At 39.8% G+C, this 26,352-nt stretch overlaps 1 protein-coding gene across 1 annotated transcript; it reads right to left on the reverse strand.

Annotated features, from left to right (window-relative positions):
* Positions 1 to 1,652: 1,652 nt before the first annotated feature.
* CEP97 (centrosomal protein 97) lies at positions 1,653 to 26,352 on the reverse strand. Its single transcript, XM_059687943.1, has 11 exons — positions 26,229 to 26,352; positions 23,993 to 24,135; positions 22,997 to 23,155; positions 21,648 to 21,749; positions 20,049 to 20,162; positions 19,329 to 19,495; positions 13,516 to 13,680; positions 11,291 to 11,415; positions 9,908 to 10,676; positions 6,316 to 6,391; positions 1,653 to 4,907 (listed from the first exon to the last, which is right to left on the reverse strand). Exons 1-11 carry the CDS (start codon positions 26,269 to 26,271, stop codon positions 4,203 to 4,205), a joined length of 2,568 nt encoding a protein of 855 aa, XP_059543926.1. The 5' UTR covers positions 26,272 to 26,352; the 3' UTR covers positions 1,653 to 4,202.

Below are 26,352 nucleotides of genomic sequence, written 5' to 3' on the forward strand. Positions count from 1 at the left end.
TTATAAAAATGGAACTAGACTTGTCTTAAGGAGAAAACCGAAAAATACACTACTATGGTGTTTGTATATTTAAAATAATCCAAAACAAAAGAAAAATCTACACTCAAAGAAGGAATCCTCATCATTCAAAAATATAATTATTTGCATCTATACAAATAATTGAGGTTTTCCTAAAACATGAACATCTGAGCCTTAAACTTATAAAACCAAATTATATCATACTAGAGGCCTGATGCACAAAATTCATGCAAGAGTAGGCCTTCCTTCCCCTGGCTGCCGGCACCGGCTTTCCTCTGGCACCCAGGACCCTGGCTTCCCTCCAGGACCCCAGTTTCCCTTGCAGCCCTGACTTCATCTGGAAGGTTGTCCAGAAGGATGTCCAGAAGGACGTCTGGTCTAATTAGCATATTATGCTTTTATTATTAGAGATATGGATCAACTATTATAATTGGAGCTTTCTGCACACCAGGAGAGTTAAAACTTTGGCATCTGTTGTTCTGTAAAACTGAAGATGAAATATAATCAAACTCAGCATTTCACTAGAAAATTTTATGTCTCAGAAACTTGTTATACTTGTCATCAAATAAATGGACTCCAAGATTCAGCTATTCTTTAAAATGTTTTGTTTCTACTATTGCTCTTTAAAAACCATTTTAATCAAATTAAATTTCTTAGAGAAAATTCACTCAGAGTTCTGAATGAATTGTGTGTTGTTGTTTTTTAAAAAAACTTTGTCTTGAGGGGTAGAGTTCTAGCTCTTAGAAATTTTTGTTCTCTTTCAAAGAGAATGAAAAATACATGAGATTTTCTTACTGACTCACTAAATATAGATTAATAGTGTATAATAAACTTTGGAACACAATTTTTAAGTTTTTAGTTTATTTACTACTAACTAGCTATAACATCACACAAGTTATTTAACCTCTCTGTGCCTTAATATCATCTTTACCAAAGACATTGGATGAATAATCTCTAAGGTTCCTTCCAATTCTCACATGGTATGATTTTGGGCTTCTGCAGAGGTATCTACTTAATGCATTGACTTTTCCATAAATCAAGAGAACTAATATGAACTAAAATAACACAGCTGAATTAAATTTCTCCTATAAGAAAAAACACAAAGACCGTGTTAAAGGTCAACTTCCCAAACTCTATTAGACCCATTCCCTCTCTAGTCAGACCAATGAACAGCCCATAGAATTAAAAACCAAATATTTTAGTTAAATACATAATTTTAAATTACATTGTAAGCCTATTAAATATTTAAAATATATTAACTGTATGCCAGTTTTCTAATTTACATTATTTTCATTCTATCTACATTCAAGATAATCTATAAAGTTAATGTAGGGGGCTACTTAATATTCTTGCACTTCAAAACACTAGTAAAGTTAAATCAGTGGTTCCCAACCTTTTTTTGGCCATTCCTCTGCCCCCCCGCCCCCAACACACACCTAAGCATCTCTAAAATCCTGATGCCGCGCCCCCCCTGCCCCCCACCCCGTGACACATAATTCTTATTATTCACAAAGTGAACTCCTATTCACGTGGAGGAAGCCTAAAAGGCCATTAACTTGGTCTAAACCAGCTTCTAAAGAACATGGCTTCCATGAAAGAGAAAAATAAAAGAACAAAAAGGACAGTTGAAGTACTGAGGAAGAAATCACTAAGAAGTTGTTTAAAAAAATAATAATATGAAGTGATATGAAAAAATAGCAAAGTTTCAAAACATAATAGAGAATTGAAATGCATAAATATGTCACAATATATATTTATATACTGTATATGAGGCCCCTAGAACCATGAGAAATGCAAAAAATTCACGGTTAATAACTCATTCTTGAATTGCCCCCTTGTGGTTAAATAGAAGGAGGAGTTAAATATAATGAAGAGCAGGATATTAGTCACATATGATATCAATTTTAAATATATTTTTATTGATTTCAGAGAAGAAGAGAGAGGGAGAGAGATAGAAACATAAATAAATGATGAGAGAGATCACTGATTCGCTGCCTCCTGTGTACCCCCTTCTAGGGATCGAGCCTGCAACCCAGGCATGTGTCCTGACTGGGAATCGAACAGTGACCTCTTGGTTCATAGGCCCATGCTCAACCACTGAGAACACTGGCTGGGCTATTCTGTCAATTTTAAAATAAAAGTATGCTAAATACTATTTATACACTAGAAAAACAAAGGAAAGGTAAAAAAGGAAATCTTACTGACAAATGCTCATGCTCAAATGAATATAGCTGTGTTTTGCCATTTCTTAAAAAAAGAGAAGAGGGACAAGATGTCAGCAGTAACCTTAACCTACTTAAGCAATACTAAACCAGGACATTTCAGGAGCTTTAGTGAGAAATTAATGAATCATTTAGCAGCATTTTTGGAACCAGTGCAGTGCAATTTGATTTTTCTTTGTCTAACAATGGGCAGCAATGAGGCACTTAACTGTAAAATAGAAAAATAGGGACTATTTAAGAAATTAAAAATCATTCATAAAAGATAATTAGCATTATTCAAAAAGCAAAAAAATCTATTTTTATTTAACATGCTTTCAACATTACACAAGCTTCACTAGGAAAAATACTTTTGAACATAAGACTGCTGTTCAGTTTATAAGAGACAGCAAATAATTCCTTTCCAAGAGATTTTGGATTTCTGAGAATGAAATTCAAGTCTTCTTAACCTGAGTGCTACATATTTATAAACCGAGAAAAATACATCTTACCCATACTGGAGAAATGTTTCTAACTATCAGCAAAGAATAACATGTGATCCCTGACCTTATTCTTGAAGGATCCGAAGTTTTTATTATATATAACTTTAAAGAAAGGGACCTACGACTGTCGCAGAATAAATAGGTATTTAGCACCTAAATTTAGAGAATAAGTATTGCCTTCATTTCAAATAGTTGTATGTCCACAGATTGGGGAAAATCAGATATGAATCGTTTAATTGTATTAGAACATTCTCAAAGATTAAAATATCAAGCTTCCAAAAAATTATCCTTGATTTGCATATACATGTACTTGTAATATTCAAACACAATATTATCACTTCTTCCCAGAGTTACAGATACATATTCTTTTTAACAAGTAAAAATAAGTGAGGTTTATTTCTTTTTATTCACTGTTAAACTGTCTTGCAAATGTGGCACCTTTTTCAGAGATTTAGATAGAAAATAGTTCTTAAAAAAAAGTCACCATATTCTACCACTAGTATCATTTTAAATGTTCTTCATTAAGACACAGAAATCAAACGTGAACTAAATGACACAGATCTTCTACTGAAATACAAATGCAAATATAAAGCAGTATACAAGATGAACAGACATGAATTTCTGGCAATATATTGGCACACACATACTTATCTGTGAGGTTAAAAAAAAGGACTGAATGAAAAGATAACAAAGGTTTGTCATGACATTTTTCCAAATGAATAAAGCCTAGTGTATTTGCTTTCTTCATATCTGAGAGAAATATTCTTATATTGCCTCTTTAAATAAGCTTGATTTTAATTATGGATGGAACATTTGGCTTCATATGTTAAAACTGATACATGATATACACTAAAGTTTTCCATGAGACAATTTAATCATCCCTACTGAAAAATTCTATAATCTTACCTTCTTCCCCTATTTGCCTATAAAAAAGTTTTCCTTGACTCATAAGGGAGGAAAAAAGGCTTAAAACACAAGGTCTTCCCCGAAGGAGGCTGGCAAATTTCAATACTTCACAATCCTCACATATGTTGTTTACCTTTATTTTAACTAACTGCATTCTTAACCACACAATTAATTTCCTCACACAGAGGAGTCAAATTCTCTTATTTATATCTTTAAGGTAAATTTTTCTATCTTATTTAAGATATTCTAATATATTTTTGAAAGCAAATGAATACATAAAAAAGCAGAAACACTACTGATGCAATCAGTTAAGAAATAAAGTGCCTATAGCTCCCAATATAAATATTGCTTGATACATTACAGCTAAGTAAAAAAGGCTAACCCAGTCGATATGAAGATTGACTTCAGTATCTAGAATATGGAAAATATGAGACAAGAATATACATTCTATATAAATAATAACAAAAGTGAGGGTATATTCAAATTCCCCTTCAAAAAAAAAAAAAAGAAAGAAAAGCAACTGAAAATATTCCTAAGAAAAATTAAGTGGATTCTGCTTCCAAAGCACCCAGGCATGCTATACAGTAATACCAACATGCAATACCTGAAATGCAGAATCACACTCTGACTGCTGCCCTTCAACTTCCGCATTTAATTTACGATCCTCTGGTGTCTGGCTGATTTCATCTTGCAAAGCAGGAGATATGACATGAGTACCATCTACAGAAGCATTGTCAGACAAAGCATCTAACTTTTCAGGGGACTGAGCTATGTGAAGCGTACTATCTCCTGCCCCTTCCGCAAAATTTGTCCTCTCCTCTGAGTCTTCCAGCTGTTGAACTGAAGTTAAATACTGTTCAAGCAGATTATTATCCTGCTCACTGCTTGAGCTTTCCTTACTCCACTCACCATGTTCTTCGCTAACGTCCGCTATTCCTGACTTTCTGTGATGCCTGACTGTGTCAGTAGAATTCCCTATTATCGAACTTTCAGTGCTTTCTCCGGAACTTTTTTCAAAATCCAAAGAATCCTGCAAACAGTGAACTTCTTCTGCTAGGGAGGAATGAAAACCAGAGTCTGGAAATTCCGGTAAGGATTTCTTTTGAGGAGCTCCATCAGGAGCAACAAACCAGTCCAAATTTTGATCAGAAGAGGGCTCCTGGCTTTGGGGGAACAATGGAGGTTCAGATGGCACCAGAGTAGTTGATATAGGAGGAGCATCGGTATGCCAGGAACTTAGACGCTGGTCCACAGTCTGTTGCCAAGCTTGCAGAGACCTTACCTATGAACCAAAGGATGTAGTTTTATTATAAAATAAAAGTCATGCCTATTTTATAATTGTCCTTTGAGCTTTATTCCCAACACACATTAAGTTGGCAAATGGAGGCAGCAAAACTGGAGCTAGAAGCATCCTGACTTCCCTTACCCTTTTCAAAGCACCTCTCATCTAAACCAGGCTTGGCACAATGGTACACGTCCTTGGCCCAAAGCAATTCTCTTGCTTTTACTGGAAAAACAATCAGAAGTACAACAGCACATGTCTAGCTGACTAAGGGGTCAATAATGTACTCAATATACACTGAGGTCCACATAATTAGACAGATTAGAGTCTACTAATATAAGTAGGTTCTCTAATATAAGTAGAGTTTCATTTTAGATATCCATTTGGGATAAGAGTTTAAATATTATCTAACAATATTGTATATACAACTGAAAAATACCCCCAAACACCCTGAGTTCTTGGTAAGATGACCTTTACATTTTTCAAGTACAATGAAGATGTCAAAATTTTACTATAACATCTACAACAAAAAAAGGTAATATGTAGAGTTTTTTAGTTTCCCTTTGACTATCCTCCAAGGTAATCATTGATAGCGGTTTGATATTTATCCTTCCAGACATTTTACTATATATTTTCAAATACAAAGTGAGTTTTTAAAATCAAGTGGAGCATCAAGTTCTGCAATTTGCTGTTTTTCACTGAACAGCGTTATCTTGGAGACCTTTCCATGTCAGCCCAGTTATTTTTAACTATTCCATAGCATCCCACAGTATTGTTATTATAACATTTAGTTAAGCACACCCCTAGTAATAGTAATTATAAAACCTTAGAAAGGTTTTTTGAATTTGACAGTATTAAGACCTTATTACAAGAAATTCTTATATAAAAATATTTCCAAGGAATCATCTTAAAAAATATTTGATGGAATATAATTATAATAAAATCAACTGTCTGCACTGTCCCTAAAGTGTGCTATTATAAGATTCAAACTTTCTCTCCCAAAAAGTCATGTATAGTTTTAGGACATGCATATTGTAACTACCAAAAATCATGTTAGTCACTTTTCATTCAAATATTACCAAAGGATAAGACAAGATAATTACATAAAACTTCAAATTGGGTTTTTATACCTATGTATTGAAAAGTTATAACAACATCCCTCAATTTAGTCACTTGCTTCATCTTTATACTTCTTTATCTTCCTGTCAAAATTATAATAATATTTTTCAGATTAAGTAAAATGTAACAAAGATCACTTCCTAGTTCCAAGTTAGTGGCAAAGAGTACAAATTACATCCTTGACCTTGGGGAAGGGTGCTTAGTATGCCTAACTACTCTATGATTACCTAAATAAATATAGAACTTTTCTTTGTTCACACATTAGGTAAATCAGCAGGAAGAAGTTTACCTGGTTCCAAAGGAATTTGACAGCCTCTTCTTGTACAAAATTTTTAATACGTTCTTCATCTCTTTCTTTTCTTAATCTATAATAATTCAAATTCCATTATTGACACAAGAAAGGGTGCTTTGACTTACACTTCTTGTAACAACTAATAAGCACATGCACGGCAGACATTAAAAACCAAATAACAGACCTTTCTACTTTTAAAATATCTAAGCTGGAACAAGTTTTAAACTATGACTGAACAAATAAGTCAAATGAGATGGGACTGAAATTCAGATTATATTGGTTCCACAAAGTATTGCCAGTGATGAAAAATACAATATTAAATGGCTCTTTATTTGGCCTCAATTTCCCACCCAAACACACGAGAGGCATCAGCTGCAGAAAGGAGTTAGGAATAGGATAACAGCGAGAAACACCCTCTAGACTAGCAGGACTAATCCCACCAAACTTCAGTTTGCCCCAGTTCCTCATGAGCTTCTTGCTCTCACCAATAAGCCACCTCCACCTCATCCCATCACTTCCCCTTACTCATTCAAGTCAGACCCTGGGCTCATTGCCACCCTCTCCATACTTATGCCTACCATACATCTAAGGCTCCCCTACAGTCTTATCTCCCAGACTGTAACCATCATCTTGTTCTGAATCTCTGACCCAATTCCTCACATTCTCTAGGCCCCCAAGCTCTTCTCCTGTGCCATCTGAGACTCCTGAATTGTAATTAGCCAGCTCCCTTATACAGGGTAGTAGGCTTACAGTTGTTCATGTGGAAAATAATACAATAATTAATCAATAATAATACAATAATGAATTCTGTATTTTTGCATATTCACAATTGTAAGCCGGCTTCTGCCCCACCCTGTATAGTCAACCTCTTAGGTGAACTTTTCCTTGACCAAATCAGACACACTTCTGAGGGCATTGTAGCCCTCTCAAGTGGAAGATATCTTTTTCACTTGTCCATTAGGGTCAGGAGACTACTTCTCACTGATGTGTACAAGCTATTCTTTACCTTCCTCCTTGAGGAACTAAATCTCCCCAAACTCTTTTCAAATGTTGATTTCCCATTATCTGCCCCCATTCACTGAAGTCTCAGCACAGTCTTTCTCACTGCCCCATTCCCATCATCATTTGTGGAGACCTCAACATTCCCATGGATGCTCTAAGAATAATCCACCCTCATCATTCCTTCTCATTGTCTCATTTGAGTCCCAGTCATTTATTTTGACTACACCATTTAAAAAAAATAGTCTAAAGTACCCACACAAACCACTACCTCCCATCTTCGCAGTTCACCTGCACCCCAGTCCTCCACCCCAGTGCAACAATCTAGACATCTAATCTTCACCTAGACCTGGTTCATAGGTGGATGCTCAACCACTGAACCACACCAGCCGGGCTCTTACCTCATTTAAATGCCAAGACCCATCATTATAATAATCACCCCCAAATACCTTCAACTCCTTGCCCTTCCCTCTTTCCCCTTCCATACACACCTAGGAAAAATCATTCCTGTATGGACCAAAGTAACCACCCCCATCAGAATAGAACGGCAGAGGACTGATGAAAATCATACAACCTGACCTATTGTTTTAAGTTTTCCTCACACTGCCCAGCAATTCTCCTCCATTCCCCTTATAAGTTCATTTTTAAAATGAATACCTCACACCTCACACCTCTCTCCATAAACCTTCCACACCCTCACTCCTCTCTTCATTTTTAAATGTTGACCACATCTTATACGTCACGATTCAAGGAGAGGCATCCATCACACAGGACTTGCCCATCCCTCAGCATCAAACCTATACCTCATATCTGCTCCAGCCTCAGCCCACTCCCTCTACTTGCACACTGGATCCCTTCCTCTCTAATCTTTTCAAAAACTTCAAGCCTGCATGTCTTTCTTTCCTCTGCACCATCAGTTCTTCCCTCTTTATTGAATCATTTCCATCAATACATAAACATGCTCTTTATCTCCTATCTTTAATTTTCCCCCCCTTAACTCCATATTCTCCTCCAGCTCTTCTCTTCCTCACAGCAACACATCCCGAAAGAGTTAGCTACACTCACTTTCTACATCTCATTCACTCGCAACCTATTCCAAACTGCCATCATCCCACAATGCCACCGAAGCTGCTCTTCAGAACCTCACTGGGCAGGAAAGGTTAATTCAGCAGCCTGGAGTGTTCAAACTCTATGTATTCTAAAGGCAGAAGCGCCCTTGATTGGCTCCCAGGAGGTAACCTGTAAGCCCTTGGAACCTAAGCCCGTGGAATGTCCCATCTGGTAAGAGTATCTGTATACATAGGTGGGACTTTGAACTAAACCAGATAGTTTATGCTAACGCTGTGCTTTCTAGTGAATAAGTGTTTTGTTTTTTAAGTTTTACTTATTGATTTTAGAGAGATAGAGAAAAGAGAAACATCAGTTTGTTCTTCTACTTACGCATTCATTGGTTGATTCTTGTATGTACCCTGACTGGAGATCAAACTCACAACCTTGGCGTATTGGGGCAACACTCTAGTCAACTGAACTACCTGGCCAGGGCTGGTGAGTAAGTGTTTTTGCTCACCCTGTATCAGTCTGAATAGTGAAGGTCAGTCACTGTCTATATGGCTGAGCCCTAATAAAAACCCTGGGTATGAAGACTTGAGTGACTTCCCTGGTTGGCAGTGCTTCCCAGGTATTGTCACACATCGTTGCTGGGAGAATCAAGGCCTGCCTGTACAACTCCACCAGGAGAGGACACCGAGAAGCTTGTGCCAGGTCTCTCCTGGGCTCTGCCCCATCCATCTTTCTCCTATGCTGACTTTAATGTGTATCCTAACCTTTCATTATAATAAACCATAATCATGAACAGAATAGCTTTCCAGAGTCCTTTTAGCAAATCACCAAACCTGAAGATAGTCTTGGAGCCCCAACACAGCCACCAATAACCCCAGCTTCTCAATCTAATGTACACTTCTCTATCCTCCCTACAGCACCTCTCTTCTCTCCCAAAACATTTCCCTGTTGGAGCTGGGACCACTCCAGGGGTTTCTACCACTCTGGCTGTTCCTTCTCAGTCTCATTTACTGCCTTCTCCTCTCCCACCTGACACTATTAATAGATGTTGCTGGCTGGAATACTAATACTCAAAATCAATTTTGAAATCCTAATTTTTCTGAGTCAGCAGTCAGTAAAACAAGTGAGCCACGGAATTAAGGCATAATTCCTACCATTGCCCCAGTATTTTAACCCCTTTTAAATTCCTGCTCTTTTCTTTAATTCTCAGGTCACCTAGTTAGTTCTATGTAGACTTTCTCATTTTTATACTTATCCAGTTTTTCTACATTTTCTGTACCTTTGTGTGTTTAGGTTTAGAGATGCCTTATAAGGCAGGTATTCACTCAGCATTACTGCTATGCTGCATCTATGTACCGACATGGAGATGCATGTGACAGTGTCTGTGTATTGTAGGAGACAAGTTAGCCAAGTGTGGCAACGTGGTATGAATGTGTCCTGAGCACAACAGCACTGATTCAGTGTTCCGAATCAGCTCTAAGAATGACGCCCCAAACCAACAGAACAGCACCTGACAGGTCTTTTGACTCACCTCCTTACTTCATCGGTGAGACAGACAATGTGCTCCTGCATCCTGCGCAGCCGGATTTCATAGCGCACGCCTTTAGCTTGAGGGCTATAGTTCCTGGCATAAAAGCCCCGCCAACAGGCCTGCAGTGTGGTGGCTGCTTCATTCAGTTTCTGAAGGGCAACTTGGTCTTGTCCCAAAGCAACAGAGCTCTGGGGGAAAGCCCCGCAAGGAAGTTCTTCTGAAGCAGTTTCAGATACGGTTTCTTTTCTGTCGGGTTTTGTATGTAAGACACTGTGTCCAACTGGCTCAGGAGAAGATAAAAGGCTGTGCATGTCAACTTTCGAGAGAGCACTGGCTACTGCTAGCTCAGGGCAAGGTACCAGCCCACCTTTCTCACTGCCCTCTGCACTGACTGCACTTGTCATCATTTGAACAGAATTCTCATTTGTAGCCCACGAAGCTTCTTCCTCTTCTTTACCCAATTCCTGGTCTTCCTGCCCTTTCACGGCGTCATTTGTACCATCTTCTAGGCCCAAGTCAATGCCTTGTAGCCGCAGCTCAACTGTAGGTGATACTGGGGAGAGTCCTGATGCAACCGGCATAAAAGTCGACTCTGAAGAGAGAAGACTACAGTTCAACTTGTCCTCATCTGTCTGTATGTCTTCCAGGTGCAGGTCATTTCGAGAATACTTTGTAGTATGTAGAGAGGCTGGAAAGTTACTCCTAACGGCATATAATTGATCATCATTACTGCTTATCCCAACCCAAGAATTTACTTGGATGACGGGGTCTAAAAGAATCAACAGAGTATCATTGAAACCACAACATATGTAAAGTTTTTGTTTTTTTTAAATTTCAGCTCCATCAAGGTGTTATTGACATACAAAATTGTAAGATATTGTAAGTATATATTGTGGTGATTTAACATATGTATATGTTGTGAAAGATTCCTGACATCTGGTTAATTAAAACATCAATCACCTCACATATTGTTTGTGTGAGTTAAGACGTATTTTTCAGTTACATCTTTTTAAGAAAATTTAATCCTTGAAATAGAGTAAAATGCAATAAAATGCCTTCATTGATTCCTCCAGTAAGCCTAAAACATCAAACCAAATATTTTTAAGAAAATAAATTCTTTCAATAATCATAAGAATAATCAAAGTATCAGATAAATACAAAAAGTGAAGTGCTCTGAATTTTTAAAAATTAGAAAAAATATTTATGATATACATACCTACATATATATGTATGAGTGTGTATACACGTATATATAAAATATAAGATCCAAATGACCACTTAAGTTAAAAAACTAATAAAAATTATGAAAATATGCACCTTTTCTGTTTTACGATGCTCAACGGATCAAATAACTTGAAGAAAACAGATTAATTACTTTCTTACCGCACTCCTGGACTGTCTGGCAATCTTGAAGAGGGCTTGAACGCTCTGGCGCCTTTGTTTCAGTAGGAGGAAGACAAGACAACTCTTCATTTTGGCTTTGGTTCATTAACTGCCTCTGATGAAACCTAAAAGTCAACAACATCGGATGTGATTTAACAAACACCCAGAAAAGCAAGCTTTTATGCTTCCTATCAGAAAGGTAGAAGTTTACAATCTTCAAAGTAGATACCTCTAATCACCACCAAATTACAAAGTCTCATTCGAAAGCACTGGATAGGAAGGGTTAAGGAACTTATTTTTAAATCACATAGACAGACAACTCATATACATACACTTGTACAAACATTTAAAGCAGGATCTCTGATTTAAAAAATAAAAGTAACTACTTAATGCTTCTAGCTATATTTCTTTTCTTCCTCTTTTTTGCTCATACCCCCCCCCCCCCCCCCCCCGCCCACACACACACACCCATCCAAAGCTGTCTGCCTGCTTTCTTTGCTTGGTAGTTCAGTTAATTCATTAAATTCTACATATGAGTAAAATCATGATACTTGTCTTTCTCTGACTGGCTTATTTCACTTAGCATAATGTTCTCTAGGTCCATCTGTGCTGTTGCAAAGGATAAAATGTTCTTGCTTTTTACGGCAGAGTAGCATTACATTGTGTAAATATACCACAGTTTTTCCATCTACTTGTCTACTGATGGACACTTGGGCTGCTTTAAATCTTGGCTATCTAAAAGGGTAATATGCTAATTAGACCAGGAGACCTTCCGGACATCCTTCCAGACAAGGCCATGGTGGCAGGGTTGAGGCAGAGGAGGTTAGGGGTGATCAGGCCAGGAGGGGAGGGCAGTTGGGGGTGATCAGGCTGGTGGGTGGAGCAGTTGGGGTTGAGCAGGCTGGCAGGGGGGAACAGTTGGGGGCGAGCAGGCCAGCAGGGGGGGCAGTTGGGGGCAAGCAGGCCAGTAGTGGGGGGCAGTTGGGGGCAATCAGGGTGGCGGGGGGGCATTTGGGGGTGAGCAGACTGCAAGGGGGCAGTTGGGGGTGAGTAGGCTGGCAGGGCGGGCAGTTGGGACAAGCAGGCCGGCAGGGGGGGCAGTTGGGGGCAATCAGGCCGGCGGGGGGGGGGGTAGTTGGGGGGGTGCAGAATGGCAGGCAGAGTGGTTAGGGGCAATTGTACAGGCAGGTGAGCGGTTAGGAGCCAGTGGTCCCGGATTATGAGAGGGATGTCCCAGATTGGAGAGGGTACAGGCCGGACTGAGGGACAGCCCCCCCACCACCACCACGAATTTCGTGCACCAGGCCACCAGTTGTAAATAACGCTGCAATGAACATAGGGGTACATATATTTTTTCAAATTGGTGTTTTGGGTTTCTTTGGATAAATTCCCAGAAGTGGAATCCCTGGGTCATAAGGCCGTTCCATTTTTAATTTTTTGAGGTAACTCCATACTGCTTTCCACAGTGGCTGCACCAGTCTGCATTCCCACCAACAGTGCACAAAGATTCCCTTTTCTCCATATCCTCAGTAACACTTGTTGTTAGCTATACTTCTTAATGTATTTAAAAACCCAAAAGGAACACCTACATTAAAAGAACAGATCCATTTTTTAAAAAATTCCATCCTCTCATACTGCTTGGCTCTCCCCAGGCATGATTAGCAATGCGGCTGCTGTGGAGCAAACTGGATTGCACTGTGTGGTTCAGTTCCCTGACCGACTGCTGCAGTGACAAGGGGCCAAAATGCTCAGAAATGTGGGCTGCATATGGATGGAACTGGAGAGTATTATGCTAAGTGAAATAAGCCAGTCAGAGAAGGATAAATTCAACATGATCTCACTCATTTGTGGAATATAATGATCAACATACACTGATGAACAAGGACTGATCCAGAGACAGAGAGGCATCGAATGGACTGTCGGCCTTGGAGGGAAGGTAGGGGAGGTTAGGGGTAACGGGGAGAGGTCAACCAAAGGACTTATATGCAAGCATATAGGCCTAACCAATGGACACGGACAATGGGGTGTGAGGGCATGAGCGGGGGGTAGGGGATAATGTGGGGATAAGGACACATATGTAATATCTTAATCAATAAAAAATATATTTAAAAAAAAAAAAAGAAATGTGGGCTGCAGCACTGGCCTCAGTCCCACTGACCCCGCAGCAAAGACTCAGAGGTATTTTCACTGTGAATTCATCAGCTGCTATCAACAAGTGGGCTCACCTCTGCTTGCTCAGAATCTTCTCTAGCTTGGCATCCTCTGCTGTTTGAAGACCCAGTGTAGAAGTGAGAGGACAGACCAGAGCTAGATACTGGACAAGCTGGACATGCTGGCCAGGCCGATATGCTCTCCCCTTGCCTTGACTATAGAGCCATTCAGCTTTCAAACTGGAATTGGGGGACATAAAGAGAAGGTGACACCAGGTAGATAGTACTAGTATACAATTTTAAGCAACATGATCTCCCATCTTAATTACCTTTATAGCATTTGTTGGATGTTTTTCATAAATAAAACTCACTCAACTTTTTAATCGATCCTTCTGATTCACTCCCCTTACTCTTAACATGACTCAAACCTTTTTTCTTGTTTAGGGGCATTTCCATAGATTTATACTAATGGTTCGAAATATTTCAAAATTATTTTCAAAGAAGCAATACGTATTCCCTCCATTCACTGTTAAACTGAAGTACCCAAATATATTACAGATGACATGTGATAATAGTATTATAGTTATTTCTTGAAGAGCCCTTATCTTTTAGAGATATATACTGAAATATTCAGATGAAATTATATGTAATCTGAGATCTGCTTAAAAGTAACACAGGAGAAGAGGAAGTAGGTGAAGTATGTTTAAATGAACAAGATTGGCCATGAGTTGAAAACCACTGAAGTTAGATATTGGATTTGTGGGAGGTCATTCTATTACTGTTTATTTTTCCACTAGAGGCCCTGTGCATGGATTCGTACATGGGTGGGGTCCCTTGGCCTGGCCAGTGATCAAGGCCAATCGGGGCCCAGCCAGGGGGAGGGACCGCAGGAGGTTGGCTGGCTGCAGGAGGTTGGCCAGCCACAGGAGGTTGGCTGTGGGAGCACACTGACCACCAGGGGGCAGCTCCTGCATTGAGTATCTGTCATCATAGCGACTGGTTGACCAGTTGTTCAGTCAACAAGTTGTAAGGGTCACTTAGGCTTTTATATATATAGACACATGTTTGAATTGGTTTATTTATTTATTTTTGTTTAACATGACATTGCCTTAATTTTGCCATTCTTAAACCTGGCCCTCAACTTGAAGTTGAGGTTGGATCATTTTGATATACTTTGTTTCTCTGTTTTTATACAATTAGCTAAGCATTGCAGATAGTTTGAAAATCACTGCCAATTCACAACTATTTCCTTGGACCTTCATATCAAGGTATCCACATCATACAAACTGTACTGTCCAAAACTGTCAAGCCACCCAAGGTCTATTATAGACTGAAGAGAAACTGTCCTCTTGATAACTGGTTAAGTCCTGCAAAAGAGTCATGGTGCAATACAATATAACACGTTTAGTTAGCGATCTTCCAGGGTCACAAGAAAGGAAGGACTGCTTTCCTTCAGTGAGATATGTGGTATGCCAAGTAGATTAACTCAAGTCAGGTAACCCATTCTTAGTCGAATAAAATGTTTATTCTATTTCAGAAAAACAGTTAAAATAAAGATCATTCAGAATCTTCATGAAATCTGCTCTAAGTTTCCATAAGTTCTGCCAGGCAAATCACTTGTTGAAAAGCTCTCCCTCCAAAAAGGTCCACAGCAAATGGCAACTGCCAACCTGAACATAACCAGCGAGCAACACTTCCATGTGGTAGACAGCGTGTAGTCTGGGACGAAGGAGCAACAAAAGTAAAAAGACAAAGAAGGCTCAGGCTCCAGTGCCCCACAGTATAAGTGTGAGAAAAACCATAAACTGTGGAGCATCAGTGAATGTAAAATGTTTTTCTTGCCTTTGCTTTTCATTCATCAAAAACATACCACTATACAAATGCATGAATCCATAAAATTTTCTCCTGGGTAAAAAAACTCCCTGCCAATTAAGATACCATTGCCAACAAAAAGAAAAACAAAATTAACATTCATTTAGCTATAACATGACTTTCAAATCACTGGAATATGATATTTCTCTTGAAATTAAAGGAACAGTTTACATAATATAACAGAAGTAACAACTATTAAAATTGAAAATGAAAACAACCTGCTCTTTAAAAAAAAAAAAAAGAAGAGTATTGAATAAAATGATACTGGTTTTGCTTTTAAAATACTCTTAACATGCCATAACCGGTTTGGTTCAGTGGACAGAGCGTCAGCCTGTGGACTTAAGGGTCCCAGGTTTGATTTCGGTCAAGGGCATGTACTTTGGTTGCGGGCACATCCCCAGTGGGAGGTGTGCAGGAGGCAGCAGATCGATGTTTCTCTCTCATCGATGTTTCTAACTCTCTATCCCTCTCCCTTCCTCTCTGTAAAAATCAATAAAATATTAAAAAATAAATAAAAATAAAATAAAATAAAATACTCTAACAAAAAAAGTGGGGGATAGATGAAACAGGATCGGCAAAATGCTGGTAACTCTGGAGGCTGCATGGTGGGTACTGAGATGTTCCTATGTTAGGTCTCTCTCTATTTCCCTATATTTTGAATATCTTTTCAAAAAAAGAGAAACATCTCCAAATTTCTGCTTCCTAACTAGGCTCTGATCTCTAAGCAACAGAGGCGTAGTTGTGTCCTGTAAATAGTAAAACAGATGGAAACAAATTCAGAAAGAAATCCAAATTCTCAGGTGCTATACAAAGGCGCTGGTCTTTCCACAGCTGCCCTTTTCCCACAGAAAGCACTAGCCAAAGCACCACAGGGGGGTGACTGCTCAGTGACTCTTTCTATGACACACACACTTAAGATGTGGCTACCTCAAGTCATCCAAGAAACTAGGATACTTCTCATGAGGGAGAACATTTAACCTGGATGTTTTTAGGAAATAACAGGCTGAGTACATATGAAAACCGGAAAGTCCTTCCTATCCTCAGGACAATCCCCAAGATTGAGCAGGAGGACGTTTTGAACACTGCGCAGGCTACTCAATGATTTTTAAGACAATAGTTCTCCCTTAGCCTAATTCCTCCCCCCTGAATAGCATATTTCCAGAGATACTTTAAAACATGGGAGTACAGTGTAGACTCCAGTGTTGTCTCAGACATCACCTGCAATAGCATTTTTCTCACTAGTGTGGCATCAATAACAATCTAGATTCTTTTTTTTTTAAAATATATTTTATTGATTTTTTTACAGAGAAGAAGGGAGAGGGATAGAAAGTCAGAAACATCGATGAGAGAGATCGATCAGCTGCCTCCTGCACGCCCCACAGTGGGGACATGCCTGCAACCACGGTACATGCCCTTGACCGGAATCGAACCCGGGACCCTTGAGTCCGCAGACCGACGCTCTATCCACTGAGCCAAACCGGTTCGGCAGATTCTTTAGTCTGAATATTTCTATTTACCCATTCTTCTATGGACTGACATTTGGGTCATTTCCCAAATGTTCCAAAGAGCTCCCAGTGTTCGAAGCTATTATGAATAGGCTGCTATGGACACGCTTGTACGTATCTTTTGGTAGACAGAGCACCCATTTCTGTAGGGTATAGACCAGAAGTCAAATTGTTGGGCTACAGGGAATGTATCTGTATGTTTAGCTTCAGTAAATACTGCCAGTTTTTCAAAGTGATTGAACCACGTACATTCCTAGAATAGTGTATGAAAGTTCCAATTGCTCCACATACTCACCAACACTTATTTGTGAGTATTGTCCATCCTTTTAATTTCAGCTACTCTGGCGGGAGCTGGTTGATTTACAGACTCCATAATAACCAGGAAAGATAATAATCTTTCTGGATTATCAAAAAGTCAAAATAGCCCTAGCTGGTTAGGCTCATTGGTTAGAGTGTTGGCCTGAAGACCTAAAGGGTCACAGGTTAGATCCTGGTCAAGTGCACGTATCTCGGTTGCAGGCTCAATCTCATGCCCCAGTCAGAGTGTGTGCAGGAGGCAACCAATCGATGTTTCTCTCTGTCTCTCCCCCTCCCTTCCATTCTTTCTAAAAAATCAATAGAAAAATATTGTCAGGTGAGGATTAACAACAACAACTAAAAGCCAATACAATGGTTATCTCTAGCAGGGAGGGGAGTTTTATGATGGGAGTGGGGCAAAGGAGATCTCTGGAGTGCTGGCTGTTCCATACTCTCAGTGGGGATGATATGGGTATTTGTAAATATCATTTTTGAGACTAGACCTGAATTATGAAACTTTGTTTTTTTTTTAATCTGGGGGAAAAGAACTCATCTGAGAAAGGGCTGTTATTGTGCTGCCCTCCCCCTCTGCCTCCCTCCAGACTTTAGTGCAGGACCCTCACACAAAGGGAGGCTACCCAAGTGAATGCACTGTTCCCTACCCCCTGGAGTCTCTGAAGTTAAACATTTGTAAAACATTACACAGGAAGTTCAAAGAAGTACAAATTTCCTGAAAGTCACCTATTAAAACCACTTTCACAGTGTAGAAACATAGCCTTTGCATTATTATTCAGACTTAACAAATATTTTGTTTCTTAACACTTGCTTTAGCTCCTTCAAATCACTTCAATCCCTACTCCCTATCCAAAAGTAATGACTCATCATTTATTAAGCACCTAGTGTATGACCAGGTGCTATTTATATCCTCTATCCTCATTACCTTGAAAGTGAGGTAGTATTCCCCACGTTTGACAGATGGGAGACTAAGGCTTGGAGAAGCCAAGGGCCCTGCCCAGGCCACACAGCTAATGGGCGGCAGGGAAAGATGATGAAGCCTTCTCTTGTCTCTCTTCACCAGGGCTCCTCTCCCTTCCAGGTCTCTCTTTATGCCAGACTCTCATTTCTAACCATCTCTCCATGCTGCCTCCCACATGTGAAAATGTTGCCTACTCCCACAGAAAAATCCAACAACTTCTTTCGCTTAAAGAAAGATCTGGAGAAGATAATCCAAGTAAATCCATATTCCAGCTTTAGAACTACCCACAGTTGGAAACAAAATAAGGTTCATGCATACATGGCAACACTTACTACAGGATAAAGGAAAAAGCCACACTTTTTGGTAGGCAAACTAGACTTGACATATGTCCCCCACCCCGCACCAGCACCACCACTGTGTAGCTCCTGGTTGCTATTCCTCACTGCCCCTCGCCCGATTCAGCAACTAGACGAAACTGCAGGGAAAAGAAAAGGAAAACCCTGTGATCTACCACTCATCCCCTCATTAGGAAACCCCTCAAGGGCCTGCTGCCAGGCTCCAGGACAGAAGAGCAAAAAAAGGTGAGGAAGAATGTATGTGCTGAGTCTACAATGGCATGTACATATGCATTGAGAGGAGGAAGTGAAATGAGGCACAGAGATGAGAATAAACTCATTTCAGTTCTCACAATTCCCTAACTCCAACCACTTTGCCCACATCCTAGTTCCTTACCTCCCCTAAGCCTCTAATTCCACTGATCACGTGCCAGCGTCCAAAAGACCCCACCAGGCAGGGTCCCAACTCCAAGGTGCGAAAACCATCAATGATCTACAGATGAGGGAGTCCTCATTTCTACTGCTTCACAGGTAGGAAAAGGGGAGGACCAGTCAGCATGTCTGCTACCAGCTCCCAACTGGAACTGCATACATTTTCCCACAGAGCCTCTGTTATAAAGGGTAGTTGGGTCCTAAGTTATTTTCAATTCTGCCTTACATATCTGGTGAATTGCAAGCTTTTGTGGGACTGATCTGAGACCCAACCTCTGGAACTGAAATTCTTTTGTAGAAAGGATAGAAAATCCTAAGCGAACAGCACAGAGTCTGCTATATGACTGCACAAGGATATTCATTTTAAATGCACATTTAAAGAAATATTCAGTTTATTAATCTGTCGAAAGCTAGAAATGGTCTTTATAGTAACTTGCATAGTAAACGTGATGTTAAAAAGGTCGTGTTCACCTTTCTTTCTGAGAAATCACATATCCATCCAGGACTCTGAGGTTTAAGCACCAGCTGACGATGTACGGCCGATAGTCGAACGCTGGAATGGAAGGTGTTGCCATCACACAAGGATTGCTCATGATCGACAACTGCTCCAATTCAGTTAAGGATGCCAAAAAAGAGATCTGGAACAAAGGATATGTCCGTTGAACAAATCGGACTATTCAGTGTCAAGCGCAAGGCTTTCGTGATTACACATCTTTGGCAATTTGAGAATGTAACAATTCCCCTCTTGTTCTGAAAAGCGACAAGTAACACTCTTATATTATCCACCGACTTCCAAATTCCAACGATATGGCCATCTGCCCTTGCTGCACAATGTCGCTTAGAAAGCATCAGCACTGCTTCCCAGCAAAGACAACTGAAAACCTAATAGCAGCCAGAGGATGGTGCACAGTGTGCCTTAACCTCTTTAGTGTAGATGTCCCTCTATCTCCAATCACTTACAAATGGAATAACTGCACATTACATATGAAATTATGCTTTCATGATCCACTGACATTAAGAAAAAAATGCAAAGAAAAATAATGATCAGCTAGAGCCAGTGTTTCATCTTGATGCAGTTTCTTCCAAGAGGCTCACAGTCCAACAGTGAGCTCACAACTTTCTCCTGTGTTTCTCCTCCTTTCTCACAACTTTGCAGCTTCTTGGTTTCCAGAGAACATCCTCAAATTTTACCTCATTTAAGTCCCGAATTCCATTTTCCGCCAAAGAAAGGATAGCAAGACTCCTCGGTAGATAAGCCGGTACCATTCTAAGAGAGGTGATGATGTTTCCATGTAAAAGCAGGGTCTTAAAAGTAAAAACAACATGACTTACAAATGAAAAGATTATAAATGAATGGGTCTATTTTGACAAAAACCAAAATGGTATGTGTGAAAACAGGGACCTATTTTATTATACATCTCATAGCACACAAATCAAAGACTTAGTGGTAGAAGAGTCATGGGTTGTTGTCTGGTCCTCTCTCTTTACTTGTCCACATTCTAAGCCTAAGAAAGTTTACAGACTTGTCCAAGAACACATGCTAGGTGTAGCAACTAGCATTTCATGAGATTTAGTTTATTAAAACTTGAGCAATTTCCAACAAACGGTTCATTACTTTTTAAAACATCAATATAGAGGTTGAGAAAGAAACAGAAAGAAAACACTTATTAAAACAACCATGTATAAAGCAAATTTTCCAAAAGAGAAGGAGGAAGGGAGAAAGAAAGGGAGGGAGGAAACACACAATCCATAATTTGCTCTAATTCCCCTGATCATGTGCCAGCGTCCAAAAGACCCCATCAGGCAGGGATCCCAACTCCAAGGTGCAAAAACTATCCATGATCTAGAGATGAGAGAGTCCTCATTCCTACTGCTTCAGAAAAAAGGGCGGACCAATCAGCATGTCCGCTACCAGCTCCAAACTGGAACTCTGCATGCATTTTCCCACAGAGTCTCTGTATTCTCTTGGAAACTAAAAGATTGATCAAATTATCATGTGCTACTCGCAGGTGAAGCTGACTCAAGGTCAGCAACAATGCGGAACCAAAATCTCTCTGAACACCCAGATTCTAGTAAGATAATCATGCCTTCATTTCAGAAAAAAAAAAGTTTAATCATTTTCAGTTCATTTGAATTCTCTTAGTATCTGACTAAATCAAATTGTTTAGAATAACTACTGCATGTTCTGCTAAAGATGTGGGGAAAGCTGAGCTAATATCACTTCTTCTAAAGCTTAATGAGTTCATCTAATATTAATATCCAATGAAGCAAAAATATGGAAAATGCCTACATATGTCTTTTGAAGCTGTGAGTTCAACTGTTACTTATTTGGTTGCATAATACATTTTCCTCCATAAAATGTGCTATATGGTACAGGTTTATTTTTTAAAATTAAAGTGAAGATAATTTTGATAACTTAATAATACCTGTTACTAAAAAACAACAGCAATTCCGAGCGTCAAGAACACAGGCTCATGTTCAGGAATAATTATGCTCAACCTCGCCAATATGCTATGTACTTACTGCAAAGCTGCTAGCAGGCTGGTTGGACATGAAGGGAATTTCATTTTGAAGGATAGTAAATAAGAATTAACCCTAATTACAATTACCAGTTTTAATTACATCAGTTATAGACACTAAAAACAAAAAGTTTCACACTGTAATAGAATTTTTATTGTAATGAACACAGTCTGTTCTTCATATGTAGCAGGCTGCTTTAAAGTCAAACAGATAACTTTCTATTGGCATTTTAGTATAAAATTTCAGAAATGACATAGAACACACACTTACCTTCAGTGATACCAATTTAGATATATCACCTATCTGGGGTAAGTTATTGTCTGATAAATCGAGGTGCTGTAGAGCTGTGCAGCTATTGATTTGCTCCATGGCCTAGCACAAGAAAATTATTATGTCAGTTCACGCAAACAAAATCAAAATAAAGCAACTTCCTTGGTTTCTTGTCGCTGAGTCTCCTGCCTCCTCTGCTTATTTATTTATTTATTTTTAAAAATATATTCTTTATTGATTTCAGAGAGGAAGGGAAAAGGAGAGATAGAAACATCAATGATGAGAGAGAATCATCGATCGGCTGCCTCCTGCATGCCCCCTCCTGGGGATTAAGCCCCCAACCCGGGCATGTGCCCTTGACTGGAATCAAACCTGGGACCCTTCAGTCCGCAGGCCAATGCTCTATCCACTGAGCCAAACCAGCTAGGGCTCCTCTGCTTATTATTGGAAGCAGAGGAGTGCTGTTTAGCAAGAAAAAGAGAAAACAATGCTAACAGAATTTGGCAAAATGTTATGGAGCAAGCTCCCACCTTCATTATTGCTCTCAGAGTAGAGGATCATACCATCCCAGATATTCAGAAATTAAAGAAACCATAGTGATGTCACATGATAGCTGAGAGGGCAAGGACGTTACAAGTTAAGAGGGGAGCCAAACTCCCTGGATTCACATCCTGACTGTAATCCTGGCTGTGTGACCTCAGGCAAGTTACTTAACTTCTCTACTCTTTGGTTTCCTCATCTATATAATGGGCATAATGACACTACCTACCTCATAGGCTGTCATGAGACTGAGTTAATACAGTTAAACTGCTTAGAATAGTACCTAGGCTAAATTAATTGTTCAATAAAAGTCAGCTGTTAATAATATCATTTAATCCAGTCCCCTCATCTAGCATATCAAAATGCAAGACACAGAGATATTTATTAACTTGCCCAAAATTATAGAGCTCTTAAATGGTGGAAGCAGGATTAGAATTCAGAACCCCACTTTTAAAACAGTGTATTCTCCACTATACCATTAAACACTTACTTAAAGCTTAATGAGGCATAATATAGTCTTTCTCCTAACATTTCATTCTGTTTGATCCATTTTTCTAAGTATAAAATAGATTCCTTATTCACATTTAAAAGAATATTATACTGTGTTATGTGTTTCAAAATAAGATTTTTTTAGTTTATGTTAACTGAAATTATCCCTGCACAGTGTGAGCGGGTACTTTCATTTTTTTTTACTCTATTCATTTCTAAACTGCTTGAATTTATTTTTTACAGTGAATACTTTTGTAAATTGAAAAAACCTCAAACATAATTACTTAAAAAAACCCACAAAACAAAAAAACCCAGTTCACCTTGAGATTATTTCCTGCCAAATTCAGCCACTCCAAATGTACTAGTTCCTTTAGCCCTTCCACATAGCCAATGCTATTATGAGGCAAATTTAACACCCGGAGTTGGGTCAGTTTGGCTACACCCATCATCCGTACCAGCCGATTATTAGCCACTGACAGCTGTGGAAAGGAAACATATTATTACTCTTCGGAATAAAATATATAAATTATTTTCACATTAGGGTGCTTAAAAAGATTTGTTTATATGGCCAAACATGTCCAAATATATAAACCCAATCTGTACTTTTCAGATATGCTGTTTAGGTATATATTCTAGAGCAGGAGTCCTCAAACTTTTTAAACAGGGGGCCAGTTCACTGTCCCTCAGACCGCTGGAGGGCCGGACTATAGTTTAAAAAAAAACTATGAACAAATTCCTATGCAAACAGCGGCGGCAAAAACACCCGGCGGGCAGGATAAATGTTTTCGGCGGGACGTAGTTTGAGGACCCCTACTCTAGAGTAACTATTAGCTTGTTGGTGCTGCTGCTGCTACTCCTAAGTGATGGAAAATACACATAACCCTCAGCAATAACATCTCCTCCAATTACTAAAGGGAAAACACTGTTAACACAGCAACTACTTGAGAATACAAGCTCCACAGAATGCAGTCCTTAAACTGTCTCAGTCAAAATCTAGAACAGTGCCAGACGTATATGGGGCACCCAATTACAGTTGTTGCATGAATGAACCCTTTGCCCCTATCATGAGGTACAAGGCTATCTTAACACAATATTTTGCTAACATAAAATGTTTGCTTTTTAAAAACAAATGCCTCTTTTTCTAGTCCACCCTAAATGTAGCACATGTGTGTTCATCTTCAGGAGAAACTGTCATGTAAAGATTTAAGGCAACATTTACTACTTTCTAAGCCTGCACAGTTACTTTTTGCTTGGTTATTTTATTAGATATAATAAACTGGTTCTAATATAACTATTTCTCCATATACAATACCTACCTGTATTAATCGACTGCATTTCTCAAGATTTTCCAATTTGATAATCTGATTTTTATCCAAAATCAAAGTATGAATGTCAGCATCACAAGGTAAGTTTGCACTTAATTTCTGAAGCCCCTTCCCTGACCAATTGACCACTAACCCTAGAAAAGAGAAAGGAAACTATTAGAAAACACAAATACTACCCCTGAGCACAGGGATGGAATATATATATATAAATAAAAGCTCAGCAATCGAACGACTGGTCAACCAGTTGTTATGCTGCTCAAGTTCTATGATGAAATACTTTTGAATTCTTCACATTTAAACACAGACTAGTATTTCCACATTCTGTGGCTAAGTAATGATAGTATTTTTAAGTGGAACTCATCTTTTGCTAGAGATTAACGTACATACAGTCCAACTACCAGTATATCCTATAGCAGTGATGGCGAATCTATGACATGCGTGTCAGAGGTGACACGCGAACTCATTTTTTTGGTTGATTTTTCTTTGTTAAATGGCATTTAAATATATAAAATAAATATCAAAAATATAAGTCTTTGTTTTACTATGGTTGCAAATATCAAAAAATTTCTATATGTGACACGGCACCAGAGTTAAGTTAGGGTTTTTATATAAAATAAATATCAAAAATATAAGTCTTTGTTTTACTATGGTTGCAAATATCAAAAAATTTCTATATGTGACACGGCACCAGAGTTAAGTTAGGGTTTTCAAAATGCTGACATGCCGAGCTCAAAAGGTTCGCCATCACTGTCCTATAGTGTCCCAAATCAAAGTATATACTTCAGTTAATTTATCCACAAAATGGGAATAATGCACCTAATTCATTAAATTGATGGGGGGGGGGGGTGAAAAGAGAGCACTTAGCTCCATCCCTAGCTCACAGCACTCACTAAAGTAATTCGGTACAAAAGATGTTCAAATTCTGGCTCCACTACTTCACCACTGTGGTGTCTTGGGCAAGTTACTGATCTCTTTGGGGTTCACTTTTCTAATCTGTAAGACAGATTTGATAATAATACCTGCCTTATCATGGTGTGTACAAAGAAAACAAGGTGATGTGAAATAAAATAAAATAAAAAGCAATGGAAACGTCTTCTAGCTCACATAAAACGTGCTCTATAAATGTTAATTGCTCCTTCTCTAAGCTGCCTTGGGAGGGTTGGGGAGGTGGAGTTTTTGAGAAGCAGATATCAGAGGGAGGCGGGGCCCTGAGAAACTGCCAATTTCACAATTATACCCAAATTAAGACTACGGAGGGAAATAATTACTCGAGAACGCGCTCCTGGAGAGATGCAATGTTTTCCCATTGTCTCTAATGGCTTCTAGCATTTGGGGATGGGGGCTGGAGGGAGTCATGGGATTTTGAGAATTTGGAGCAAGCTGTGTACTGGGTCCCAAGAAAACGCACAGCTTTTGCACACAATTCCAAGGAGTCCACAGACTGCTTAGAACCACCGATTGCCCCCCTGTCCCCCCAAATATAATAAGCCCCTGTTCTAAGCCGTGGAGAAAGGCTCCACTCCACAGCCGAGCCCTCAAACTGACTGCAGAGCCGAGCCTCAGAACTGGAAGCGCTGTAACCAAAACAAAGGAGCTCGGTTCCCGCGGCTCCAGGTCACAGACGCACCCGCGCCCCGCACCCCGCGCCCCGCGCCCCGCAGGGCAGCGACCAAACCCGGCCCGCGGGTCCCGTCTGCAGAAGCAGGGGTGCAGAACTGTAGGCTCTGGATCACCCCCAGATTTTATCAGAGCCACCGGACACTTCCAAGAAAGGGTTCAACGTCAGTCTAGGGAGCTGTGCTTGATAGAGGGTGTCCCGAATGTTCTAGAACCGAGGGAAAGGGGGACAGTAACGTGAGAGCGGGAGATCCTGCGGTTTTCACTTGGGCACCCAGAACTCAAAGTAGACACCCTAGAAAGGTCACCGCGGTCCGAAACCCACCACCCAAGTAAACTAAGGAGCGCGGGATCCGGGGTGCCGGCGCGCAAAGAGCCTTGGGGGCTGTAGTCCCCCGTGAGGGCCTCGCCTCAACGCTGCAGAGCTAGGCAGAGCACGAAGACTACAACTCCCAGAGGGCAGCGCGCCTCCGCGATGTCCACAAGCTCCCATCAAAAGAACTGGTCCAGAACTGCACCCCTAAACCCAGGCTTCTTTTCTCTACCAGGTAATTATTTACTTCAGTTTCACAGAGTAAGGCTTAGGACTCAGGGGTGAGGATCGCCTTACCTTCTCCAGGAGGCAAAGCCGCGTCCACACGCGCTGCCGCCATACTTCCCGCTTGCTAATAACCCCAAGCAACCGTCCTCCAGCGGCTGCACTTGTAGTCGGGCGGAGGGGCGGGAAACTACAG

This window comes from Myotis daubentonii, chromosome 3, assembly GCF_963259705.1.
Source record: "Myotis daubentonii chromosome 3, mMyoDau2.1, whole genome shotgun sequence".
NCBI lineage: Eukaryota > Metazoa > Chordata > Mammalia > Chiroptera > Vespertilionidae > Myotis > Myotis daubentonii.